At 41.3% G+C, this 26,153-nt stretch overlaps 1 protein-coding gene across 1 annotated transcript in view; it reads right to left on the reverse strand.

The window, feature by feature from the left end:
- Window positions 1-1,519: 1,519 nt before the first annotated feature.
- crm (cramped chromatin regulator) overlaps window positions 1,520-26,153 on the reverse strand; it is a 28,863-nt gene continuing 4,229 nt past the window's right edge. Inside the window, exons 2-6 of the mRNA XM_065218805.1 lie at window positions 4,214-5,769; window positions 3,314-4,147; window positions 3,135-3,242; window positions 2,049-2,729; window positions 1,520-1,980 (exon numbers count right to left, since the gene is read on the reverse strand). Coding sequence (XP_065074877.1) covers window positions 1,876-1,980; window positions 2,049-2,729; window positions 3,135-3,242; window positions 3,314-4,147; window positions 4,214-5,767 — 3,282 coding nt within the window. The 5' untranslated portion in view covers window positions 5,768-5,769 and the 3' untranslated portion in view covers window positions 1,520-1,875. The remainder of the gene's footprint in view (window positions 1,981-2,048; window positions 2,730-3,134; window positions 3,243-3,313; window positions 4,148-4,213; window positions 5,770-26,153) is intronic.

Raw genomic sequence — 26,153 nt, forward strand, 5'->3', positions numbered from 1 at the left:
GGAATTTCTTGAATTTCACGTAGTTATGAAGTTATTGAAAGTGCCGTTAATATCTCTGAAATTCCCTAAAGGTCTCTAGTCTAACTTCTTTGAGGTACTTGGAAGTTCTTTAAAAGTTCAATTTTCCTCATGTTATCTCCACATCTCTGAAATTATTTTGACTTCTTAAAAGTTCTCTGGATATCCCTGAATTTCTCAAATTGTCTTAAAAGTTCCTGCAGTTTCCTGAAGTTTTTGGAACCTATTTTAAAATCCTGAAGTTTGCCTGAAGTTCACCAAAATTTCCAGAAGTTTTCGGAACTTACCTTTTGTTCCCACAGTTTGCCTATAAAAGTTCCTGAAATTCTTAGTACTGCATTTCATTCCTCAGACTCTCCTGAACATCTCTATTGTTTCCTGAAGTTTACGGAACTTTCCTTATGTTTTCCTGATGATGTTCCAGGATTTTTTTTTTCTGAAAAACATGGATCTTCTTTGTAGGTTTCTTAATGTTTTTAAGTTCATTCCCTGCAGTTTTTTTACTATCCTTAAATTTTCGGAACTACTTGATGGTTTCCTTTATTTTACTGAAATAAATGGAACTGCCATAAAGTTCCCAAAACGAGCCTAAAGTTTTAGGAACGTCCCTCAAGTTCTCACAGTTTTCCTAATATTCATGGAACTGCCCTAACATTTTCAGAACTTACCCGAAGTTCACGTAACTTACTCATAGTTATTAAAGTTTAAATTTTCCTGAATTTAATGGAACTGCCCTGAAGCTCTTGATCTTCGCTGAAGTAAATTCTCCTGAAATCTATTAGATTGCCTTGCTTAGAGATCTTTTAACTTCGAAGTTCGACGATAAGTTTAGCAACTATCGGTGCGAAAGCCGAAAACGTAAATTCACAATCATAGTGATAGCAACGACCGGTGCGTAAACAAGTTTCTAACTAAAATAACAATGGCTAAAGTTGTCAAACTAGCAGCCCAAATAGCAGCGCATTGGTGCGGGTGCTCTTAGCTAAAACTTTTGTGCGAAACTCAAATCTGTATCTCTTATGCATGACGGACTAAAGCGGGTTGAACTTGATATTGATATAATTTACATTCTCTGAAAAGCTATGGTGGGTTCAGTTTGCTCTGGTTCATCATGCATAAGAGATACAAGTTTGAGTTATTCACAAACATTGTAGAGCATATCAAAACTTACAAAAGCTTTATACATTACTTTACGGAATTCTGTTTATAGTGAACATATAGTTATATAGTGAACACTATAGGAAACATATAGTGACCGGTTTAAAGTAGGCTGAATAAGAGCCATATTCGAAACATTCTCAAATTCACTCGAACTGAACGAACATAAGGCAACGGTGATACCCTAATGTACTTACTTCCGGTAAATCCCGGTCAAGGAAGAGTGAAATTATCTACATAGGAACAGTACAGCTCAATAGTTGAAACGAGATTAATATATTTCCGAAAAAGCAGCAACTTTAATAATCACTTTAATAATATCATATACATATACTGCATTACGGTTGCACACGGCTGATAAAATAAAAGGAAAAAAAAAACAAAATTCTACGAAAAGAGACAACAACATTTCAAGTGGATTTTAAAGCTTTTCTCTCTAACAAAGGTAATTTGGAATCAACATAGCGTTTCAGATTGAAAGTTTTCATTCCTGTTCGAGATAATACAGAGTGTGCATCATGAAGGCTAGTAGCTAAAACACGTGATGAACCTTTCGAGAATAATCTAACACAAATTCGCCAGGAGAAAGGTAAAGCCTTGTCCAAAAAATGGGAACCTACTACGACGTATATCGTGTATATAAAGGGTTTCCGTGTGCTGGATCCAAAAATCCCTGTAGAATAGTTATGTGTGGTACATTTAAACGGAGTCCTGTTCCTGCTGGGCTCGCAATTCGGCAGCGATATCTTCGAACCGGGCGATGTAGTCCACGCTGGACTCGCTGATAATACTGATGTTCATTTGCTGTCAATGAGAAATCAGAACAAGTCTTGAATCGTTACAGAATAAGTGCCAACAAAACGATAACTCACGTCGGATTCCCTCTTCCGGGTGGGCGCCTCGCTCTCGTAAGCTGCATCCAGATGCCCGAGGAAACTGCTCAACGAAATATCGTTGATGTCGGTGTCGACCAGTTTGCCATCGATGGGCGATTCCCGGAGGATCCGGGTCGCCGAAATGGTTGTACAGTTGCTATTCTCCCCGATGACAGCACCGGACGCCGTGCGGGAATCGGTGTCACTGCTCATCAGATCGGCCATCAGAGACGACGACGTGGAAGGCAGCGAAATGTCGAACAAACTCAGACAGCTGCTATCGTCGACGGTGGCAGCGCTGGAAGACGTAGGATTGGAAGAGGTGCTGGTTCTGCTACTACCGCCACCGCTGCCGCTGAAGCTACTGATTTTGTCCTCCAGAAGCTTGGTTAGATGATCGTCGACGGCACTCGATCGACTGCTGGTGGAAGCACTGGCAGCGTTAGTTTGCGAATGCTGGCTGGACGAAGAAACTGTCGACGGCGTGTGACCGCCGTTGGTCACTTTCGGCGAATTGGTGTAGGTATTGTTGTTGTTGTTATTGTTGTTGACTCGATTCGGCGGGTAGGGTGGGGTTCCGTTTGGTAGCATCAGTCGTTGCGAGGGCAGCTGGAGGCGATTGACGCGCATTCGCCACCAGCGGGATTGTTTGTAGCGCATGTGCGGCGATGGGAGGACCTGTTTGGCAGAAAATGAGGGGTTCAAGTTTTACATTTTTAATGTGAAAAGAGGGAGAGTTCGAAGGGAACTTCCGAAAACGTCACAGGGAAATTCAGAGAAGTGAAACATAAGAAAAGTTTTCAAGGAATTGCAAAGATGTTCTCATGAATTTCAAAGAAGATCTCACGAAATTTTACACAAGTTTTCAGAGAGCTATACAAAAGTTCTCAGAAGACTTCAGACAAGTTTTCAGGGAACTTCAGGGAAGTTTTCATGGAGTATAAGAAACATTTTCAGGAAACTTCAAGAAGGTATCAGTGAATCGGAAATTTTCTCAGGGAACCTCAGAAAAGTGGGGCAAATCTAAGGCTTTTCACATTACCACATCTAATACAGATAAACACGATTGCATGCAACACTCACATTACAGTTGGCCAGGGTGGCGCCGGCGTTGCCACGGCTCGGTACCATGGGTTGCTTGAACAGGAGATTATCATTCAGAGCGGCCGCACTGGTCATGGAATCCGCAATCTGCAAAACAAAAGAAAGAGCAAGCAGCCCAGTTAGCGCAGATCAAATCACCCCCCGACCGTACAACTCACCTTGATCCTTCGGTCGCAAACATGGCCACAGGGGCACCGTCGTTTGCCAGTCTTTTCGTTCAGGTTGGCAATCTGGAGCAGTTGTTTCAGTCGGCCGCTCAGATCCACGGGCAAGTTAGCGCTTAAGCTTTTCAAAAAGTCACCCCCGAAACCGGCGGACGGCATCGGATCCGGACGATCCTGCACACCGCCATCGACGACGGTGTCGGTTGCCTCCACGGCAGTGACCGTCACTTCAACCCTCTGTTCCTTGGGCATTTCCCAAAGATACTCCAGATGCAACTTGTTCTCCTCGCCGAACATGATGTACAAATCTCCCACCGTCATGTCCCCGACGCTCTGCATGGTCCATCCCTCCCGGATTTTCTGAATGGTCTCCTCCGAGACCATCGGTCGAAAGTGTATTCCACTCATCGCCGTCACGCCCGCTTTCGAGTCTTTCCGTTTGCTACACTTTTCTTTCGAGTCCTTTTTCTTCACTGTCGTTTTGATGAGATCTTCGTGGTTGTTTGCAGCAGGCTCACTGCTACTGCTACCCGTACCTTCCTCTGGTTTCGTTTGCTTTGGCTGCTGCTGCTGCTGCTGCTCGCTCTCCAGCACCAGGATGCCATCGTTGGAATTATCACCGTGCGCCAGCTCCGGTTCGAGCATGATACGGCTTATGCCGGTCAGTTTGATGGAATCGTTCAATTCCGAACACTTCAGATCCGGCCCATCAGCGGAGGTTTCCATTACTGCGGTTTTCCCACCAGTAAGATGACTTTCACTATCGCTTCCTTCGACATCTTTCACCGCTTCGAACGATTCGCAGGACGCGTTTGGCGACTTGAAAATCTGTGGAAAAAAACATTTCATAAGAACAACGAATCGGTATTATCGATCAAGTACGATTGTACTCACCTCGGTCAAACTCGCCAAAGCCGTACCGTCCCCGACTTTTTCCTCTTTAGTTTCCTTTGCCTCACTCTTCACCTTCTTCCCATCGGGACTGTGCTTCTCCGAGTTACTGTCGTGCCGCTGCCTTTTCGAGTTCGTTCCCACCCGCTCCTTGAAGCTGTTCAACTTTTCCAAACACAACGCTTCCCCCCGCACCTTTGCCCCAATCCGTTGTTCGTACGAGTTCAGACATATGCTATAACTGCTCAGGAATTCCGTCAGATTCACCATCGGTCGATGGATCACCGCATCTTTCGACGGTGTCAAGCGCATTATCTTCAGTCCTTCGTCATCGGCAGTCTCGACGGCCATCCTGGTGCATAGTTCCAGTTCATGGCCAGCCTTTTGCCGGGCCGCTTTCGATGTGGCCACCATATTGGTCGTCTTCAAGCTCGAAACCCGTTCCACCAGTCGAACATCCTGATGGCGCCACTTAGACTGCAACAATTGCAGCAATGTCGACACTCGTTTCTGAAGAGTCACCGAGATCCTCACGCGAGGATTCTGCGCCAACGATTGGACGCGACCCCATGCAGCAACCGCAGCCGGTCTCATGATAACATCCACCCTTGGCGGTAGCCGAATCTCCTCCTGCCACTCCTCCAACTGATTAAGTTTCCTCAACGCTCGACACGAAGGAGTCTTGATTCTAATGTTCCTTCCCTTTTCCCGTATGATCACCGCCCCCTTGTACACCAAATCCTTCAACTTGTGAAAGTATTTTTTGTTCTGGAACGGAACCTTCTTCCTCATCTCACCGTAGTTGATCAACCCGTACAGTTCCTGTGCTTCCTTCTTGACTTCGTCGGAAAAGTGCAAATACTTGCTCACTTTCTGGTTGAATTGATAGTACAGATGTCGGACGTCCTTCACCTTGAAAACCAGCTCATTGTTCCCCTCCTTCCGGCGCTTTTTCGTATTCAGATAGTTCACAATCCCTTCGAAATCCTTTCCGCACTCGTTCAGCGCCTCGAAGAACAGGTTCTTGTCCTGATTGCTCCAAACCACCCGGACCGGTTTCTGCTGGTTGGGTGTCTTGGCTTGGTATCCTCCGGCGGCACCGGATCCGCCCTTCCCGCCGATCGCATTCGTTCCACCCTCCTTCCGGTCCGGCGGAGGCGGAGTGCTACCCCGAATGGAGTCCATTCGCATTTTGTGAATCACCCGTGCGCTGGTACGCAGCGCATGGCCGCACTCGGCGTCACCACTCGGGTAGAACGTGGTGACGGATCCGAGCAGTTCTTCGGTCGGAATCTGCTGCAGGCTAGGGTCGGCCAGTTTGTGCGGGATCGGTTTGCCCACCGATGTGGAGTGCGCTTTCGGGGTGCCACCGGAGGGCGGGTTGTGCGTCTCCGTCGTGGCCGGTGGTGGGTGGCTTTGGGGCGGGTGTTCGTCGGGATCACCGGGGCCTCCTCCACCCGGAGGGGGTTTCCAATCGACATGGTTGGATTTTGGATCACTTTTGTGGTGAGTATTGACAATCGGATCGATGTTGGTGGATGCAGGGATACAGTCCATTTCTGGAAGGATGATGAAGATACGGAATTAGACAAACTGAATCAGTCGGTTAGTAATTAGTGCTAATCCTGGAATTACTTCCCTGAATAAGTTGAAACACATTATTTTCAGAATCCCTGAAAAACTCCGAGTCTGGTGCTGTGTGAGCTTCCAAAACTTCCTACAATCTTTCTTCTTCCAGGAACTTCTCGATCTCCAGGAACTATTGTACTCTACGACTATAGCAAATTGTGCACTCCTGGTACATAAAGAACTTTAGGAACTTCTGCAACTCTAACAAACGTTTGAACTATTGCGAATTGCAACAAAGTCCGATACGCTAAACATTCCGAAACTGAATCAAAAGAACTATAAAAAAAATGTGAGGAGGAATGAAAATCAATTCTTATGAGACCTTCACTGTGAATAAAATTCCAAGGGAAAGAGTGAGATTCAAAAAGAAATCTGAAATTAATTCAATAAAAATTCTGAGAATCTTTCCATAGGATTTCTGACTGAAAAGAATTTTAAAGCAATTCCTAGGAAAATTAAAAGAAAATTGAATTCGAAGGATATTTCCAACGAAATTTTGAGGAATATTTCAATGGAATTGCGAGAAGTATTCTAACTATATTCGTGTGATATTTGTTTTAAAGCATTCAGAGGAACGTTCCAAGTGAATTTCTGAAATAATTTCGGGAGAATACGAGCGAATGATGAGGAGAACTCCAAGCGAATTTTCATTAGAAATCTCCGTTGAATATGGAATGGACTATTCTGAGGTCTTCAGAATTATTTGAAAGTTCCAACAACATTCTTGTAGTTAATGAAACTGCCTTGAAGTTGTTTTGTAGTTTGAGAAACTAACCTGATGCTCGCAATACTTCTCATCAATTTGTTTCACATCTCTAAACTTTTTCGAACTTTCTCGATACTTTTTTTAAAATATATGCAATTTACCTGCTCTGGAATATCTCTGCTCTAAGCATATCTGTTCTTTTTTAAGGTTTTTTAGAGTTTTTTTTGCGAGATCAATATTTTTTCTTGAAGTTCTCGAAACTTCTCTAAAGTTTTTGCAGTTCGCATGAAGCTTGTTGAACTACCTTGAATTTAATTGAACTGTCCTAAAAATGTTTAAGCTTCCGTGAACTCCTGGACTTATGTGAAAATCTCAATATATTTCTTAACATCTCTAAAGTTCTCTGAAAATCTGGGAACTTCTTGAAATTTCCCTCTAATTTACTGAAACTAATGGAACTGAACTCCCCTGAAATTCCCCTTGTTTTTTTTAACTTATTTGAAATGCTCCCGAAATGTCCATACAAGTTCCTGAAGTGCTCGGATCTTCCCTTAAGTTTCATAGACTTCTATGAAGTTCTCGAAATGTTTCTGAAGATCTCTGCGAAGTTTTCGAAGTTATTATGAAATTTCAGGAACTTTTTTTAGCGCCCGCAACGAAATAACTAATAAGGTTCAATGATATTCACTGAAGTTCTCAAGATTTGTCTGAAGTTCAAATTATAATTAATTCATAAAGTCTTTAATAGTCTGGAATTTCCTGATGTGTTTAAAACTGCCAACATATTACTCAATTTCCTTAAAATTCTCTAGACTGCCCTGAATATCTTAGTATTTGTTTAAAAGAACCCGCAATTTTACTGGATTGATTGAATTTCTTTTAGGGGAAATGACGGCTTCGGCATGCGAGACTATTTTCGGCAACCCAAATTGAAACACTATTTTCATTGGATTTTCTTACGAAAACACTTCGTTGAATGCATGCAAACGATTCTTTATGCTTTCAGCTTTAATTTGACTATATTTTTACCACTGAGAAAAAGCAATTTAGCAAGGTTTTCTTGAAATGAAACACACGCACTACAAATTGTAGCTAATTTCGAGTTGCCGATAATAGAACAACAGATTTACATGCAGTTCAAATGGAACGGTTGCCGAAGAAAAACTGGTTGCCGACAATACTCACTCTCACTAGAGAAGATTGGAGCTTTGTAAAAGCGTTTCAAAACAGTTTTTGACAATTCTTTCGACTGAAATTGTTAGAGCAGCTGGCAGCAAAAGATTGTAAACAAACCAATACTGCATATGTGTGCGTTCCATAGAGAAAAAGGCTATAGAAAGAAGGTCGCTGCTTAGGTTGCCGAGAATACGTAAATTCCCCTAAGTTCTACAATTTTTCTTAAGCGCTATACAATTTATAAACGCTCACGGAACTTTGCCTTTCCCTGGAAAGCCTGGACATCCCTGAAGTTTTCTATGCTTACCTTAATTTCTCTTAATTGATCAATTATTCCGGTAAATTTTCTGATACATATTTATAATTCCCTGAATCTAAAGTTTTCGGATCAATCATAGAATTCTCAGAATATCCCATAATTCCAAGGAACTCCTTGTAAGTCGCTGCAAAGTTTCTTAAGTTAATGGGATTTTTCTGATGTTATCTGATAGTCCTCGAAGTACTCGGAACTTCACTGAATATAATTAAACAATCTAAAAATATCTAAATTTCTTAGAAGTTCTCTAAAATTTCTTGAAAATATCGGTGCTTGCTAAAAGTTCTCGCATTTCTTTTATTAATGGAACTTCGATGATGTTTCGCTAATCAATTTGGCTAAATTTTCGAAAATTTTTAGATCTTGAAATTTCCATGATAGGGGAAATGGCTCTAATGTTGGCCTATGGATCTAAGATTGGGCACATCGCTAAAAATCTGCTATTTATCAATTTTATCTAGATGAACGCGTCATTGGGACGGTACTAATGGGTATTTTTGGTCACTATTGAAAATTTAGTCGATTACTGAATTTATGTATGGGTTCAAATTAGGGGCATTTTCCCTATAACACCCTTGAAATACTCTTACATTTTACGGATGTTCATATAATTTTTATTGCGTTCCAGACACTTACTGAAGTTTCCAGAAACTCCCGGAAATTTTCTTGAAACTTCTTCAAAGTTTCTGCAATTTCCATGAAATTTTCTGAACTTCCCTTTAATTCTCAGATCTGTCTTGATGTTCTCGGAGCTTCCCTAAAGCTCTCAATTCTAATGAAGATTTCTGTTCTGCTTTAAAATAAATGGAATAATCGTGAACACTTTTAAACTTCCCTGGAATTCTCTGGATTTCTGTGAAGTTCCCAAAATATTTCTGAAGTTTTCATAAATTTTCTGAAGGTATCTGAATCTCTCGGAACATCTTAAGGGTTCTCGATTTTATTTCAGCACATCATGGAACTATCCTGAATTTGTCCAAACTCACGTTATAGGTTATAGGACTTCCCTTTAAGATCTCTGGAACTCCCCAAGGATCTCTAGATCTAGCTTTTCTGAGATAAATAGAACATTTTTAAAAAAATTCACGATTTTGCTAGTACGAAACTTCAAGACATTAGAAATATTGTGATCTTAGACTTACTAAAATGAAGTAATCTTCAACATTTAATGGATTTGATAGTAAAGCTGTTTCTTTAAAACTGATTGTTATGTCTTAAAAACGTTTACGTTAACACTCCGAATACGGTGGGTAAAAAACTTTACGCCGACTACGAAGCATCCGAAAAACGTGTAACGGCACGTTTTCAATGGCATAGCTTAGTCATTTCTTAATGAATTTCAAAAATTTTGGTACCTTTAGAATTCCTAGGGTTTGTAGATGGTTTTGATTGTAAAAAGATTGAAAATAGAGTCGTCTACTTTTTTAAAAAGCAAACAGAGTTGTTACACGTTTTTTTGAAAGGTGTGTTTGTAGGGTTTGCAAGTGGCGCAAGATCTGTAATTTAGATAAATGGGCACAAATGTTCACAATTAGTCATATGGACCCTGGAGACAACGAAACGGTCCTCGAAAAATCCGGAACATCCGTAAAAGTGGTCAATCCATGAACCTGATCCTAGAGCTCTGCGGTTTTTTTTGAAAACATTAAGAAATGTGATAGGGGAAATGACGGCTTCGGCATGACAGACTATTTTCGGCAACCTAAATTGAAACACTATTTTCACTGAATTTTCTTACGAAAACACTTCGCTGAATGCATGCAAACGATTCTTTATGCTTTCAGCTTCAATTTGACTATATTTTTACCACTGAGAAAAAGCAATCTAGCAGGGTTTTCTTGAAATGAAACACAAGCACTACAAATTGTAGCTGATTTCGAGTTGCTGATAATAGAACAGCAGGTTTACATGCAGTTCAAAAGGAATGCTTGCCGAGGAAAAACTGGTTGCCGACAATACTCGCTCTCACTAGAGAAGATTGGAGCTTTGTAAAAGCGTTTCAAACCAGTTTTTGACAATTCTTTCGACTGAAATTGTTAGAGCAGCTGGCAGCAAAAGATTGTAAACAAACCAATACTGCATATGTGTGCGTTCCTTAGAGAAAAAGGCTATAGAAAGAAGGATTCCCCTATAAAAAAAAAACATTTGAGGTCGTGACACAAACAAGTACCTGGATGGCCATGGGACCGTCCTCCGGAAGATCCGGAACACCCGTAAAAGTGGACAATCCATGAAACTGGTCCTAGAGCTCTTTTATTTTTTAACATTAGGATCTGTGATATACGAATGAATTTGGGTCATGGACCCAAATGGCCATCGGACAGTCCAGCGGAGGATCCGGAACATCCGTAAAAGTAGTCAATCCATGAACCTGATCTTAGAGCTCTGCGGTTTTTTTGAAAACATTAGGAACTGTGATGATAGAAATAAGTTTGGGTTGTGACATAAACATGAACCTCCGGATGATCCGGAACATCCGTAAATGTGATCAATCCATGAAACTGATCCTAGAGCTCCGCAGTTTTTTGAAAAACTCTAAGAACTGAGATGATAGAATGAATTTGGGGTCGTGACATAAACATGGGCCTTGATGGCCATGATACCGTCCTCCAGAAGATCCGGAACATCCGTGAAAGTGGAAAACTCACGAAACTGATCCTAGAGCTCCGTGGTTTTCTTGAAAACGTTAGGAACTGTGATATTAGAATGAATTTGGGCGTTTTGCGAACCAGTTTCTGTGTATCCATGTCGATTAAATTCGAATGTTCTATAAGTTCTGTCGGTTGAATATAACTTAGCAAAAGTCATGTTCAATGAATATTTGAACTAAGTTATTGGTTATTTCGATGCCACAATAAACTTAGACATGTTTAAACATGATTCCAAACTGACTAATCCGTACATGGGTTATTTTCCAATCATGATTAACCCTCCGTTACTCGCGCCAACTTTTGTAACACGAGTACTCGCGCGTTGTACTTTGTACAACAGTGTGAGTTTTCCATTGCCATTTTGCAGCCACGCTACCAATCGATGTGAAACTAACGGGTATTTCTTAATAAACTTGTTTTTAACTAAACAAGTTAAACTTTAATCACAGTTAACCCTCAAAAAATGCGGATAATAGAGAAAATGTGAAAGGAATCCGCGTAAACTACGTGGGATTTGACTTAATTGGTTACAACATGGAAAATCTCGAGATCCTGACCAGCTAGAATGTTTTTATCTTGGGCAAAGTTGTTCAGGAGATCATAATCTTTTTGCTGGTGGAAAGTAGTTCAGAATTTTCTCACTACGTAGCGCTAGAATACATGTGAAATTCTCGCATGTGATATATCTCTAGATTCTGACCAGATAGAAAGATACTGTCTTTCACAAAATTTTTCAGGAGGTCAAAGTCTATTGCTTGGTGCTCAATAGTTCAGAATTTGCTCACTACGTGGCGCTAGTATACACAAATATCTCGAGTTCTCGACCAGATAGAAAGGTACTGTCTTCGGCATAGTTGTTCAGGAGGTCAAGGCCTTTTCGTATGTGGACAGTAGTTCAGACTTTTATCACTTAGCGGCGCTACTATACATGTGAAATTCTCGCATATAAAATATCTCTAGATCCTGACCAGATAGAAAGTAAATGTATTCGGCAGTTTTTCAGGGGGTCAAGTATTTTTGGCTGGTGGAGAGTAGTTCAGAATTTTTTCACTAAGCTGCGCTAGTATATATGTGAAATTATCATATAAAATATCTAGAGATCCTGACCAGATAGAAAGCTACTGTCTTAGGCAAAGCTGTTCAGGAGATCATAGCCATTTTGCTGGTTAACAGTAGTTCAGAATCTTCTCGCTAGGTAGTGCTCGTATACATGTTAAGTTTTCGCATGTGCTACATCACTAGATCCTGGCCAGATAGAGAGTAAATGTCTTTAGTAAAGTTGTTCAGGAAGTCAAGATCTCTTCGTTGGTGGACAGTTGTTCAGAATTTTCTCACTACTTGGTGCTAGTATACACATGCAATTCTCGCATGTGGCTTGTTTCGAGATCCTGACCAGATAGAAAGTTACTGTCTGCGACAAAGATTGTAACGGGTCAGGTGTTTTGGAACTAGGAATGCTTACAATCTTCACTTAAGCGCCAGGTAGATACGAGAATCTACCGTGAAGAAGCGAGGGACTCAAACAGACCCGTCCCGGCTCTGAGACCTCAGGGCGAGTTCACTCGTAACAACAAAAGGCGAGCAAAGCGGTTGCGAATTCTGAAAATCAAAACTTAACCAACAGGGGAAAGACTCATTCAAATCAGTAAGAGGGGTTTCCTTTGAAGGTTTGCCTCTGCTTACCTACGGGAATAATTAACAACGTTCACGCGAATTTAACCAATTAAATGCTTCCGTCACTCTTTCACGTGTCCGATCACTTATTCGAATCTCTTCACTGCGAGGTGCATTTCAGGTGTTTATTCATAAAACTAGGGTTAGTAGGGGGTACATCGAATAGGGTTTTGATCTGTGCTAACCTGACTTCTGTAGCGCTGGATGTCGGGACACGTGTTCGTGGTTCAGCCTCGGCGATACGTGGGCCGAGTGCGTGGGTGGCAAATGTTCGTTCGCTGGTGTCCGTCGTTTTGTCGTGTAAGAGGTTTGTGGCTCTGCTAGCGTATTACACCCTCCCCGTGCAACGTTCGCTACTCACCGCTACGTTGAGGTTATGGTGAGGTTGGGATTCACCAAGCCGTCGTGCTTTCGACGTTCGCGCAAAGCTTCCCAGAGGTAATGCACGTGGCTGATCTGCAGATGGCGTGTGTGAGGTTAGGAGTGAACCGTTTGTTCCGACTCCAATCAGTCCAACACGTGTACGGTGACGTCCAGGCGAGTCGACCTCAATGAAGGGATCCGTCCTTCGCTCGGTCGTTCTGGATCCACGACCCGAGGGGTGCACCCTTGTTTGAAGGGATTGTTCCTTCAAACATATCACCGTGATAGATTTTATCATTTTCATAGCTGACGGATTTATCTTTCGAAATGGCTGGCACTTGCTTGTGCAAGCGAAGCGTCCTCACACTTTACACTATGGCTTCCCTAGCTGTAAACTGAACTGGCTTAGTAAAGCAAAATTTACTCGCACTTTTATTCTACAAACCCGGAAAAAATCACTAATTCAGCAAACGGCTTTTTTTTAACCACTAGACCTTTCTACATCGACTAGGTACTCCTACTTCTTTTAATTCTTGCCTTCACTAGATAAACTATCTTTGACCGTGTGATCGGTAACGCAGTTGAGATCAGATAGCATTCAATTGGACAGCCGTCTACTTTTACGACCCAGTATCGAACCGAAGTTTGTCAGGTCAGAATTCGTGTCCCATTATACACACTCGGGAGAGTTTTTCCGGTGGCATAAACTCTACCTACCCGTCGTCATTCGATATTCCTCGCCTGACGTTTCTGACCGGTTCGAGTCCAGAGACTAGGAACGCGATTCGCTCGTGTGAAAATAGTAATTTTAATGGGGTTGTGTAGGACTGTATTCTAGGACTTATTTTTTTGAATACTTGTAACCTTGTTACAAGATGTTCAGGAGGTCAAAGCCTTTTGGCTGGAAAACAGTAGTTAAGAATTTTCTCACCACGTGGCGTTAGTATACATGTACACTTCTCGCATATGCTATATCTCTAGATCCTGATGAAAGTTACTGTCTACGACAAAGTTGTTCAGGAGGTCAAGGTATTTTGGCTGGTGAACAGTAGTTCAGAATTTTCTCACAAATTCTAGACTTTAGCCTCCTGAACAACTTTGTTCAAGACAGTAACTTTCTATCTGGTCAGGATCTCGAGATATATCACAGGCGAGAATTTCACATTTCACTAGCGTGATGGCGTCAATTTCACTGTCCACGAGGAAAAATTTTGTGATATCCTGAACAACTTTGCCGACGACAGTAATTTTCTATCTGGTTAAGAACTTGAGATATTTTATATGCGAGAATTTCACATGTATACTAGCACCATGATGTGAGACAATTCTGAACTACTGTCCACCAGCCAAAAGACCTTGCCCTCCTGAACAACTTTGTCGTAGACAGTAACTTTCTATCTGGTCAGGATCTCGAGATATAGCATATGCGAGAAGTGTACATGTATAATAACGCCACATGATGAGAAAATTCTTAACTACTGTCTACCAGCCAAAAAGTCTTGATCCCCTACACAACTTTGCCGAAGACAGCAACTTTCTAGCTGATCAAGATCTCGAGCTAGGCACGTATATACTAGCGCCGCATAGTGAGAAAATTCTGAATTATTGCCACCCAACAAAAAGAGCTTGACTTCTTGAAAAACATTGCCGAATACATTTATTTTCTATCTGTTCAGGATCTAGAGATATTTTATATGCAAGATTTTTACATGTATAGTAGCGCCAAGTAGTGAGAAAACTCTGAACTACTGTCCACCTACGAAAAGGCCTTGACCTCCTGAACAACTATGCCGAAGACAGTACCTTTCTATCTGGTCGAGAACTCAAGATATTTTATATGAGAATTTCACGTGTATACTAGCGCCGCGTAGTGAGCAAATTCTGAACTATTGAGCACCAAGCAATAGACTTTGACCTCCTGAAAAACTTTGTGAAAGACAGTATCTTTCTATCTGGTCAGGATCTCGAGATATATCACATGTGAGAATTTCACATGTATACTAGCGCTACGTAGTGAGAAAATTCTGAACTACTGTCCGCCAGCGACAAGGCTATGATCTCCTGAACAACTTTGTCGGAGGCAGTAACTTTCTATCTGGTCAGGATCTCGATATATTCCATGTTGTAACCAATTAAGTCAAATCCCACGAAGTATGGTCACAGTTTACGCGGTTTGCATTCACATTTTCCCTATTATCCGCATTTTTAGGTGTTTACTGTAATCAAAGTTTAGCTTGTTTAGATCAAAACAAGTTTTTTGAGAAATACTCGTTGGTTTCAGATCGATTGGTAACTCAGCAACAAAATGGCAATGGAAAACTCATGTGTGTTGTACAAAGTACAACAGCGCGAGTAACGGAGAGTTAAGCTTGTCTATACTTATTAAGGCAAAAAAATAGCCAATAACCAAAAACATAATTGAATGATTTCTGCAATGTTTGGCGGAAATTCAACCGGCAGAAGTTATTTGATAACACTAGTTTACAGCATTTTTGAACTCGGTAAGGTGATGATCATTTCCAATGCAAAATCCTACGCTGAATTCAATGCCGTGGTCAGAAAAAATTAAAGTAGAGCCATATTTGAGATATACAAAAATTTTGATTTTTTGAATTTTGGACAAAAGTACGATTACTAAAATGTCAATATCTTTGGAACTAGTGCACCAATTTTAAATCTTTTTTTATGAAACTGAAGCTAAATAAATTTGCTATCGTTCACTAGAATATTATGTCTTAATTAAAAATTTAATTTTGAAGTCATTTAAAAATTTACAGCATTTTTTTTTATTTTTCCTGCGAATTTTCCATAAAAATCTTTTTTTAATCAACATTTTTAATGGGATAAAAAGATTCAAAAAATCATTCCATAATTTATTCTTAAAGTCCATTCAAAACCGGAGAAAATAAGCCTTTAATGGATGAAATTGTCGAAGTTATGAGCATTTTTGTAAAACACTTAAAAATGTTGCTGAAATACAACAACTTTACAGTTCCTTTTCTAGGTGTCGTTGTAAGCATCCAAATCGCATGTAAAGTTTTCATGGGAGATTCTTTTCTCTACATATCAATTTGATTAAGGCATATCAGGATTTAAAACCGAGTTGATACAAAAGAAATTTATTTAGGTTTTATTAAAAATGATTGAGAATCGAATGACTTTGTCTTCGATGTTTTGAACTTGTTTCTCGAATCAGAAACCAACAATAGTCACCCATCATTGCTTCATCCCAAAACCCTTGGTAACGACGTTCCATCATCTTCATTTGTTGGTGAAAACGTTCGCCTTGCTCATCACTCTCGTCACCAAGATTTTCCGGGAAAAAATCCATGTGAGAATGTAGGAAATGTATCTTCAAAGACATATTCACACCTGTGTTCAGTGAAATAAAAGGATTTGAAATTAATTATATGTAACAAACACAATATTTTTGATTTATACCTATTTTCTCATAATTTTTGAGCAATTCATCGACGGCTTCCTCATAATCTGGGCTTCTGAAATTTCCTAAAAAGGTTGTGACAACACGCTGGAACGATTTCCACGCTTCTTCCTCATCTGGTGTCAAAACTGTATTGAATGCGGAATCATTGAGCAGTTTTTTGATCAGTGGGCCAACAAATACACCTTCCTTTATCTTTGCGTCAGATAAATTTGGAAATACTGATTTCAAGTACTGGAATGCCGGCCCTTCTTTTTGCAACGCTTTGACGAAATTTTTGAATAGCCCAAGTTTTATATGTAGTGGTGGAAGTATTATGCGTTCTTTTACCACAAGAGGATCATTTTTAACGTTGTCTTTACCAATTGTGAAATTATCCCGTTTTGGCCAATCTTTTCGGACGTAGTGTTCCTTACGAGCTCGACTGTCCCATTTACACAAAAAACACATATATTTTGTGTATCCCTGTTGCAGTCCAGTCAACATGGCAACCACTTTAAGATCGGAACAAATTTTCCAATTGTGTTGATTGTAATTTATCAAATTGAGCAATAGAGCCATTGATTCATACGTTTCCTTCATATTAACGGCATGAGCTAATGGAATAGAAGGTTTCTCATTCTCTTGATGCAGTAAAACGGCTTTCAAGCTCAACTTGCTGCTATCGATGAATAAACGCCATTCAGCTGGATCATATGGCTCACCAAACTCTTCAAACATGCCGTTTACGTCATAGCAAAAACATGCCTTGTCCTTTGTAGAATAATATTTGTCAAATTTCTTGTGACGATTCCTGTGACAAGAAATTTTGACCTCCTTGCTCAGCATGTTGTGTTCTTTCAAGCGTGATGCCAGCAATTCGGATTTCTCCTTCGATAAGTCGAGATCTCGCACCAAATCATTAAATTCGGATTGTGTAAACAGTTTTGGGTTTCTTTCCAATTCCACCTCGAAGTCTTCCTCGCATTCCTCCTTGAATTCCTCTTCACTTTTTGTAACGGTCGATTCAACAGAGGGCGCTCGTTTCCGCTTTGGATAAACAGGATACGGGACCGAACTTGAATGTGGAACAGGTTTTGTCATAGAAGCCACTTGTGGATACTCAACTGTTTTGTGACGTCCTTGTTGCTTAACTTTTGTCAAGCAGAAATAACAATCCGTTGCATGACAAAACGGTCGACGCCATATGGTGGGCATGTCAAAGGACAAATAGCGACTGACAGATAACAAATAAGTGAGTTAGTAAGTAAGACATTAACACTTATCAAAAATAGATGAAGTAAGATAATGTCGATCAGGAAAGAACAAAGCACTACCATGCTGTACATAAATTGTTTATATGAAAGTTATTCAAAAAATCAATTTACCTTGCGCCTGACATCCACCTACCCTAATAAAAAATAACCATAAACGAATGATAACCCAAATCATTGAACTATTCCATAAATGGTTTGGATGATACCCAGAACACGTCGTTAAGCAAATTAACCATACAGTTTTTATTAGGGTAGCCAAGCACGTTTTGCACGAACTACATAATACTTTTGGAATCCACGGTTCGTCAAAGTCTCCAGGATCAATTTTAAAATAAAGCCTGTATGCAGTTTGCAACGAAGCAGTGAAATTGACCGATTTTGTAAATATATAGTTGCCACACGCGTAACAAAACTTTTGAGGATCATTTTTACACTTGAATTCACGTTTTGTCGTATACATCGTTAAGCAATGTTAAAGAAAGAAAGCTGTCAAATTGAGTTGGTTGCGTTAGGTTCTCGCCGAGCGGTCTCACAAACACTAGCGTAAATTATTATATTGTTGAAAATATCCCATTTAATTTTGCGTGACAGCTGGTAGTGTTAGTGAAATGCACCGTATGCGTACACGTCCGCAGAAAGGCTTACTGGAAGTGGTGCATGAACCTAGGAGCGGGACAACGGCCAATCTTGGAACATTCAATTTCCATGATTTTACAAAAAAATTCATAACTTCGACAATTTCCAACCGATTTCATCCATTAAAGGCTCATTTTATCCAGTTTTTAATGGACTTTAAGAATAAATTATGGAATGATTTTTTGAATCTTTTTATCCCATTAAAAATGTTGATTAAAAAAAGATTTTTATGGAAAATTCGCAGGAAAAATAAAAAAAAATGCTGTTTTTAAATGACTTCAAAATTAAATTTTTAATTAAGACATAATATTCTAGTGAACGATAGCAAATTTATTTAGCTTCACTTTCATAAAAAAAAAGATTTAAAATTGGTGCACTAGTTCCAAAGATATTGACATTTTAGTAATCGTACTTTTGTCCAAAATTCAAAAAATCAAAATTTTTGTATATCTCAAAAATGGCTCTACTTTATTTTTTTCTGACCACGGCATTGAATTCAGCGTAGGATTTTGCATTAGAAACGTTGGTCAACCACTAAAGTTCACACTTTTTATGTTGTTTTGTAAACTAGTGTAATTGATTTTAACTGACATGGATACACAGAAGCTAACTCATAAAACCCCTAAATGTATGTATGTATCTCACATTTGATCATCGCTGATCAACCAATGATTTTTGTAATGTTCGAGAATTTCTAGCGGTTAACTTTACAGAAACGAAGTTTAATGATTGAACTACATCTTTGATTATTTTGATACCATAATTATTGTTGACATGCTAAAGAATGTTTCAAAAATGACCAATTTCCCATACATTTTTGTATGGCGTCCTTTCCGTAGGAGAAAATCACATTTCCATTTATTTCTCCTGCGTACATGATCCAATTTGTTCTTTCTTAGGCTCATATTGGTAGCATGATAATGTGACTTCCAAATACACATGATATAGAATTCCTCTGATTCTTATATTTGGAAGGACCCATGGTTTTTAAAGTGTCCTTATCAAGGGAGAGCCCACAGCTTTCCGTGCTTCCATGAGTGGTAAACCACTATCATCATCAATCATCATCAGAAATATAAGATTTGTAAAAACCAGTACCAAAATTTCAAAATTTGCCTCGCAAAATGATGTGACGGTGCATATAATTCCGCGCACTGATTCGAGCGAAGTTTAGAATTCCCCTCAACAGTGCACCTAACTCCAAACACTTTTATTCAACTGAAATTTAAACTCTATTTTGGTTTTTAATTTGCTGGAAAGTCTTGCATACTGTTTTCATTAAAAGGATGTGGAATTTACAGTCAGGAACCCTTATTCCCGGTTAATAGGGAGCGTGAATAAGGAACCGCCAATAAGGATATCCGCAGCTTATGGCATTTTCACTAATTGTGGAGGATTATCTCATTAATTTCAATATATAAAGCTGTACTGTTTTCGATAAAGTTGTTGAGCTGGGTCAGACTAACAAGCTTGTAAAATTGGATATATTTTTAATTAGGAACTACGGCGCTATAGGCGCTTCACTTTCATATTACTTATGACGGGCGCTTGGGACATTTGGGTCCAACATAGAATATCTCGTGACCGTAGCCATATAGAATGTTGCCGTCTTGAGCAAAGTTGTTCAGGTGTTCAAACTAGTTCAGAACATTCGCTACGCGGGTGCTAGTGTGCATAGAAACTTCCTACTTAAGCTGTATCTCGAGATCCTGGCCATATGAAATGTTACTGTCTTAAGCAAAGTTGTTTAGATGAACAAGTATTTTTGGATGATGGTCAAAATAAATCAGAACTCCCTCACTACGAGGCGCTAATGTGCATTCTAACTTCCTGTATATGCTATATCTCGAAAACCTGGCCATATAGAAGGTTACTCTCTTTAGCTAAGTTGTTCAGATGATCACGGTTTTTCGGATGGTGGTCACATTAGCTCAGAACTCTCTCACCACGTGGTGCTAGCATGCATGCAAACATCCTGAATATGCTGTCTCGAAGCTTACCCCGTATAGTATGTTGCTGTTTAATGTCAGTATTTTCGGAACAGGTATGACGTCTCGGGGTACGTAATATTACATGACATGTTTGTATACGTCTCATATTTTATGTCAAAGATGGATTCCGTCACGTGTAAAATTAATTATTTCTCAGATCGAGGGAAGACATTCCGCTCAACTACCATAAACCGGACTAGTTCATGTTGATCTTCGTCAAGCTTCGTCTACAATTTGGACTCCTACATCAACACATGTCAAGCTTCAGGTTCAATTGGCTAAACTTGGTGAGTTCGTTCCATTTTGTAATTTTTTTTTATCTTTTCAAACCAGTAACGTTGGGAGATAACCTTTTTGTGGTGCGTTACTGGTATAAGATCTACCACCGAACCCTAGTCGTGACAACTTCAAACTAGGGAATCAAGATTTTCCAGTAATCAAAGGATTACATTTTAGTGCTTGTTACTTTGTATGACTTGATAATAGTGACAAGACTCGGGTAGTGACCACCGCCGTAATGCATTTCTATATTATAAACTTCAAATCAAAAATATTGTTTATGTTCATAGACTTTACATAATCCTTTTCCCTTTGTCTTTCTCCTTTTCCTTTCCCTCTTCTCTTTTCAGAAAGCGAGCGCTATAGCTATAGGTCATAAAAGGCTAGGACAAGAGTTAGTGCTCATGTCCCAACCGTCAGAAGAAAATGGAGCATCACTTAACATTTCTAGCTTTGATGCTTTCAACGACCAACCAATCATATAATTACCAAAATCGGAACGTACGGAACGAGATATCCACGTTTAATCCATTTATTGGATTCTGAAGCATCGTGTTTAAATCTTCGATTTAAACAGGCCCGATGTTTTCTGAATTATCTTGCCCCTTAAATGCTGCACAGTAGGCCTGGCCGTTTTGATATGTGTGACGCATCTTCGATGTGAAACATATATCAAATAGTCAAGAAAAAATATGGAGGTATACCCATCATTTTCCAGGATGCTTTCAAGAACTGGCTGTGTTGGTGTTAGATTAGATTAGATTAGAAATGTCAAATACCCTTCAATATGGGTATCATGGGTAACGATATCATCGCTGTTGTTTGCTTGTTGATATTTGTCCACGAAAATCAATCATTTTCATAGGAGAGCGGAGATTTTTTTATTTTTATTTTCTCAACACTGATAAGGATTTTTTTTTAGCGGTGCCGGTAGTGTAGTGGTAAGCGTGATTACCTCTCACCCCAAGCAGATCTGGGTTCAATCGCAGTCGGCGCCGCCGGGATGTTCGAAGACATAATGTCTCTGACCACGGGAAGTAGAGCCGTTGGTTTCCGGTTAATGAGTTGATGGGTCGATAGGTAGGGTCCACGTGTGGGAGCTGCCTCCCTGGCGTCGGTAGCATTGGTGCTCAGCACGGAAAACAAGACCGAGAAAACAAGACAAGAAAACAAGACAAAACAAGCACGGAAAACAAGACCATCTTGGGTTCCAACTAGGCGGCGGACATAAATTTGTTACCTCTATACACGTCGTTCTCGATCTGAACATATATTTTGGGAGTTGACAGTTTATATATTTTTTTTCAAAAACCGATGGCCCGATCTTGGATTCCAAAATGGCAGCGGACATTGAAAATTTGTATCTACACGTCATCCTCGTTCCAAAAGCACCCATATTTTTGGGTATTTACGAGGGGGGCGACACATCTAAATCTCACTTCTAGATACTCGAAAAATTTCGTACTAGTGAATGAATCTTCGAACAATCTTCTATCATTTTTCGCATCTACTTGCATCGCGCATTAATTTTTTGCAGGAAATCTTCAGAATCGCTATCAATCTGCTTTCTATCTACTCAGCGTGCGCGCAGCTAACCACAGCAAAACAAAATTTTCCTACATCGTAGATAGAGTCGCCCCCCTCGGGTATTTAACACATTTTCTAAACCCGATGGCCACCATCTTGCGTTCCAAAATGGCGTCCAACATCGATTTTCGATCACTATACGTCGTCGCCGTTCAGGAAATACCAAGGGGGGGAGGTGGCTGTCAAATACGAACAATCGTCGCCTACCTCGCATAACTGGTTCCAAACGTAAACAAGCCATAAGAAACCTACAGCGTTTGTTTACGTTTGGAACCAGTTTCATACAAGATGATCAGTAGGCTGATTTGACAGCACGTCCCCCCCCCCCAGGGAAATACCCATATTGAATAAAGCCCTCTAGTTAAAGTATGGACGACTGTCACCACAAAACTGAAAAAAAATTCGAGCCAATTAGCTGTCAAATCCGAGTCAGCCGAGTGCTGATTGGTCGATTTGACAGTAGCAATAGTGGAATAAAAAGAACAGAGGGATCTCATCAATCTGGCTGGCAGTGATGCCGGAATCATTGTTGACGTCAATGGCGTTGTTAATTGTTTATATTTGTGAAAGGAAAGTTGGAAAATAGGGTCCACGGCGTGCTTTAAGCGATGGATATTCTTGTTTGTTAATGGTTGTTTTTATTGTGTTAAACAAAAATGATGTACAAGCTGCGGTAGAAACTCCGAATCAAATTAAAATTAAAATAGAAAAATCATTTTGCAATTCTGGCATCATTTGTCAACTCCGTCAAACACCTTGCACTAATTTTCGACGGGCATTCATCAAAAATATTAAAAAGAGTGAGAAGCTGGATTGTCAAGTCCCGTCCCGGTTCCAATCGAGCAAAGCGGTGCATTTTGACGGTTCGCTTGGTTCGCTTGGAACAACTTTTGACAGACGTCCATACTTTTACTGTCGGGCTTTAATATTGAAGGGTAATTGACACTTTTTCTAAAACCAATGGCCGCCATCTTGAGTTTCAGGATGGCGCCCAACATCGATTTTCGATCTCTATACGTCATCCCATATGGAAAAAGTAGGCATTGAAAAAATGGCAGTTATTACGAAGTGCAATTCCCATGTTTTGTTATATCTGAAAAAAATGGTGATCCAATAAGCAGAACTGTAACTGTAACAAAGTCCGTAATTTTATCACGTAATATGAAAGTAGAAGCCAATTGATAGTGGATAACGTTATCTTAAAATTAACTGAAATCCATATGGAACTGATATGCGACCCCTCATAAGCTCTCATAAGTAATATAAAAGAGAAGCGCCTCTAGCGGCGTAGTTCCCAATTAAAATGGCTACCTTTGCATGATTTTTTTCATATTTGCTGAACTATGTATTGAACCAATTATTGAATATTTCTTCGCCTTTTCCAGAGCGTCTCCCTAATAAAATTGTCTTGATGGTTAGAAAGAACCGAAACAGCAAAGTTTAAAAGTAGAATGGATTTTATTTAACGACTAGCTTGAGTGGAGTCTTGAACAGGAATGAAAAGTTTTTCACCGTTGTTTATTTAAGAAAACTTAGGTTGCTAGGGGTGACGTTCGGTCTCCAAGGAGGTGATCAGCACACTGCGTTACCGATTTACTCCAACACCCCCCCTGAATCGGTCAGTCCTAGGAGGGTCCTCAGTTCGCGGAAACGTCCAGGTTCCTGGGGCTTGGTGAACGTGTCCGCTATTTGGTTTGCTGTATCAATTGCTTCGATTTGAAGTCTTCCTTGTGCCACATGGTCGCGCAAAAAATGGTGCTTTACATCGATGTGCTTGACACGCTTGCTTTCGGTGTTTGTGGCCATTGCAATGCACCCACGGTTGTCTTCGTACACCTTGAATGCCGTGTCCGGTCGAACTTGCTTCAGGTCTTCAAGGATTCCGTGCAGCCACAGCCCTTCGGAGGCCGCGGCACTTAAAGCTGCATACTCGGCTTCACACGACGACAGTGCAACGGTTTGTTGCTTGCGGCTTGCCCAAGACACGGTGTTCCCAAAGACCTTAAAGACGAAGCCACTAACGGATTTCCTATCCTCAGCATCCGATGCCCAGTCAGCGTCTGCGTACCCGACAAGTGCCTCGGCGTCGTCGTTTTGCTTGTACTGGAGCTTCAAGTTCTTCGTTCCCTTCACGTAACGGACCACTCTCTTCAGGGCTTGCCAGTGGGCCTCATCAGGTTGAACTTGGAAGCGCCCTAGGTATCCAACAGCGTAGCATATGTCCGGTCGAACACACAGCATCGTATACATCAGGCTGCCCAGCAATTGACGGTATGGATGCGACACAGGATTCGCAGCTTGTGGTGGCAGGAAACAGCCTTTCTCCATTGGGGTTTTGACATGGTTACAGTCTTGCATGCCGAACTTCGTCAGCACACGGTCCACAGCAGCTTCTTGCGCCAGGTACATGCATCCGGTGGCGCGGTCGTATCGGATCTTCATTCCAAGGAAATGATTAACCACGCCGCAATCCGTCATCTGGAGCTTCTTGGAAAGAGCACGCTTGATCTCCTTCACCAGGTCCAGTCGATCGCCAGCAATCAGCAAATCGTCCACGTAGATGATTATGTATACCCCCCCTCGATCGTCGATCCTGGTATATAGACATTAATCATGCCGGGAACGGGTAAAGCCGAAATCCAGTAGAAGGTCGTTTAGCTTGTTGTTCCAACAGCGGGGGCTTTGCTTGAGTCCGTACAGCGATCGATCCAGCTTGCAAACGAAGTTCGGCGGTGCTGCAACTCCTTCGGGTATGGCCATGTAGACGTCTTCTTCAAGCTCACCGTAGAGGAATGCGGTCTTCACATCGAGTTGGTGAACGTGCATCCTTCGGTGGGTTGCTACAGCAAGAACGGTTCGTATCGTGGCTAACTTTGCTACGGGGGAATATGTTTCGTTGTAGTCGACTCCGGGCTTCTGTTGGAATCCCTTCGCCACCAAGCGCGCCTTGTAACGGATCGGTTCGCCATGCTCGTCCGGCTTGATTCGGAAGACCCATTTCGATTTGAGCGGAACCACACCAGCAGGGCATCTCACCAATCGCCAAGCATGGTTGTCCGCTAGCGACTGCAGTTCCTCACGGACCGCTTGCTGCCAAAGAGCTTCGTCGGCTCGTCCAGCGATCTCCTTGTACGCCTCCGGGACATCGAAGATCGAACGCTCGGCCTCATCTCGTCCAACGGAACCGTCAAATAGTACATCGGAAACGTTATGAACATCTGCAGAATGGGATTGCGCGGCAGTGAAAATTTTTCCAACCAGAAATTCTTTCAACTTACCGGGGAGTCTGCGCTCCCGTTCGCTGCGCCTCGGGGTTTCCATTTCGAGGTTTGAACCACGGTCTAGTTGCGAAGGGAGCGCTCCGGTTTCTTCAACACCGTCGTCTTCAACCTCGCCTTCTTCATCATCAGTCAGGATGTCGTCATGTTGAGCCACCAGCGGCTCATCGGGTTGAACGGACTGTTCAGGGGTTTGCACGTCTTCCTCATCTTGATCCTCGAACTCGTACGGAGCAACAACCAAAGGAGTTTCGTCACGGATCTGGGTGGCAAACGGAAAACTGTTTTCATCGAACTTGACATCTCTGGCTAGGAATAACTGCTTCTTCTCTTTGTTCCACAGGCGGTAGGCGTTCGGCGCATAGCCGATCATCACAGCAGGCTTGCTTTTCGGATCCAGTTTCTTCCTCTGTGCCGTGGACACCCAAGCAAATGCTTTACAGCCGAACACACGTAGTTTACTAACGTCCGGCTTGTGACCAGTCCACATTTCCGCAGGAGTCTTCCAATCAGCGGTATCTGGTGGACTTCTGTTTGTCAGGTATACCGCCGCTAGAACCGCTTCATTCCACAGATTCTTCGGAGTTTGGGCTTCAATCAGCATCGCACGCACCTTTTCGATGATTGTCCGATTGAACCGTTCGGACACTCCATTCTGCTGTGGTGTGTACGCTACGGTTGGCTCGACTTGGATCCCCTTGGAAACGTACCAATCACGCTGGTCATTGGAGCAATACTCGCGCCCTTGGTCGACAGTCAGCTTCGAAATCGAATGTCCCAGAGCGGCACTCGCCATGGCCTCGTACTCTCGAAACTTCTGGAACACCTCGGACTTCTTCTTGATGGGATATACTACTGCAAAGTGCGTGTAATCATCAATAAAGGTGACGAAGTACCGAGAATCATCCCAAGCCGCTGGTGTAATTGGACCGCACACATCGGAGTGCACTCGTTCTAGA

The sequence above is a fragment of the Ochlerotatus camptorhynchus genome, unplaced genomic scaffold (assembly GCF_037179485.1).
Source record: "Ochlerotatus camptorhynchus isolate MF236.1 unplaced genomic scaffold, CSIRO-AGI_Acam_v1.1 ptg000094l, whole genome shotgun sequence".
Lineage (NCBI taxonomy): Eukaryota > Metazoa > Arthropoda > Insecta > Diptera > Culicidae > Ochlerotatus > Ochlerotatus camptorhynchus.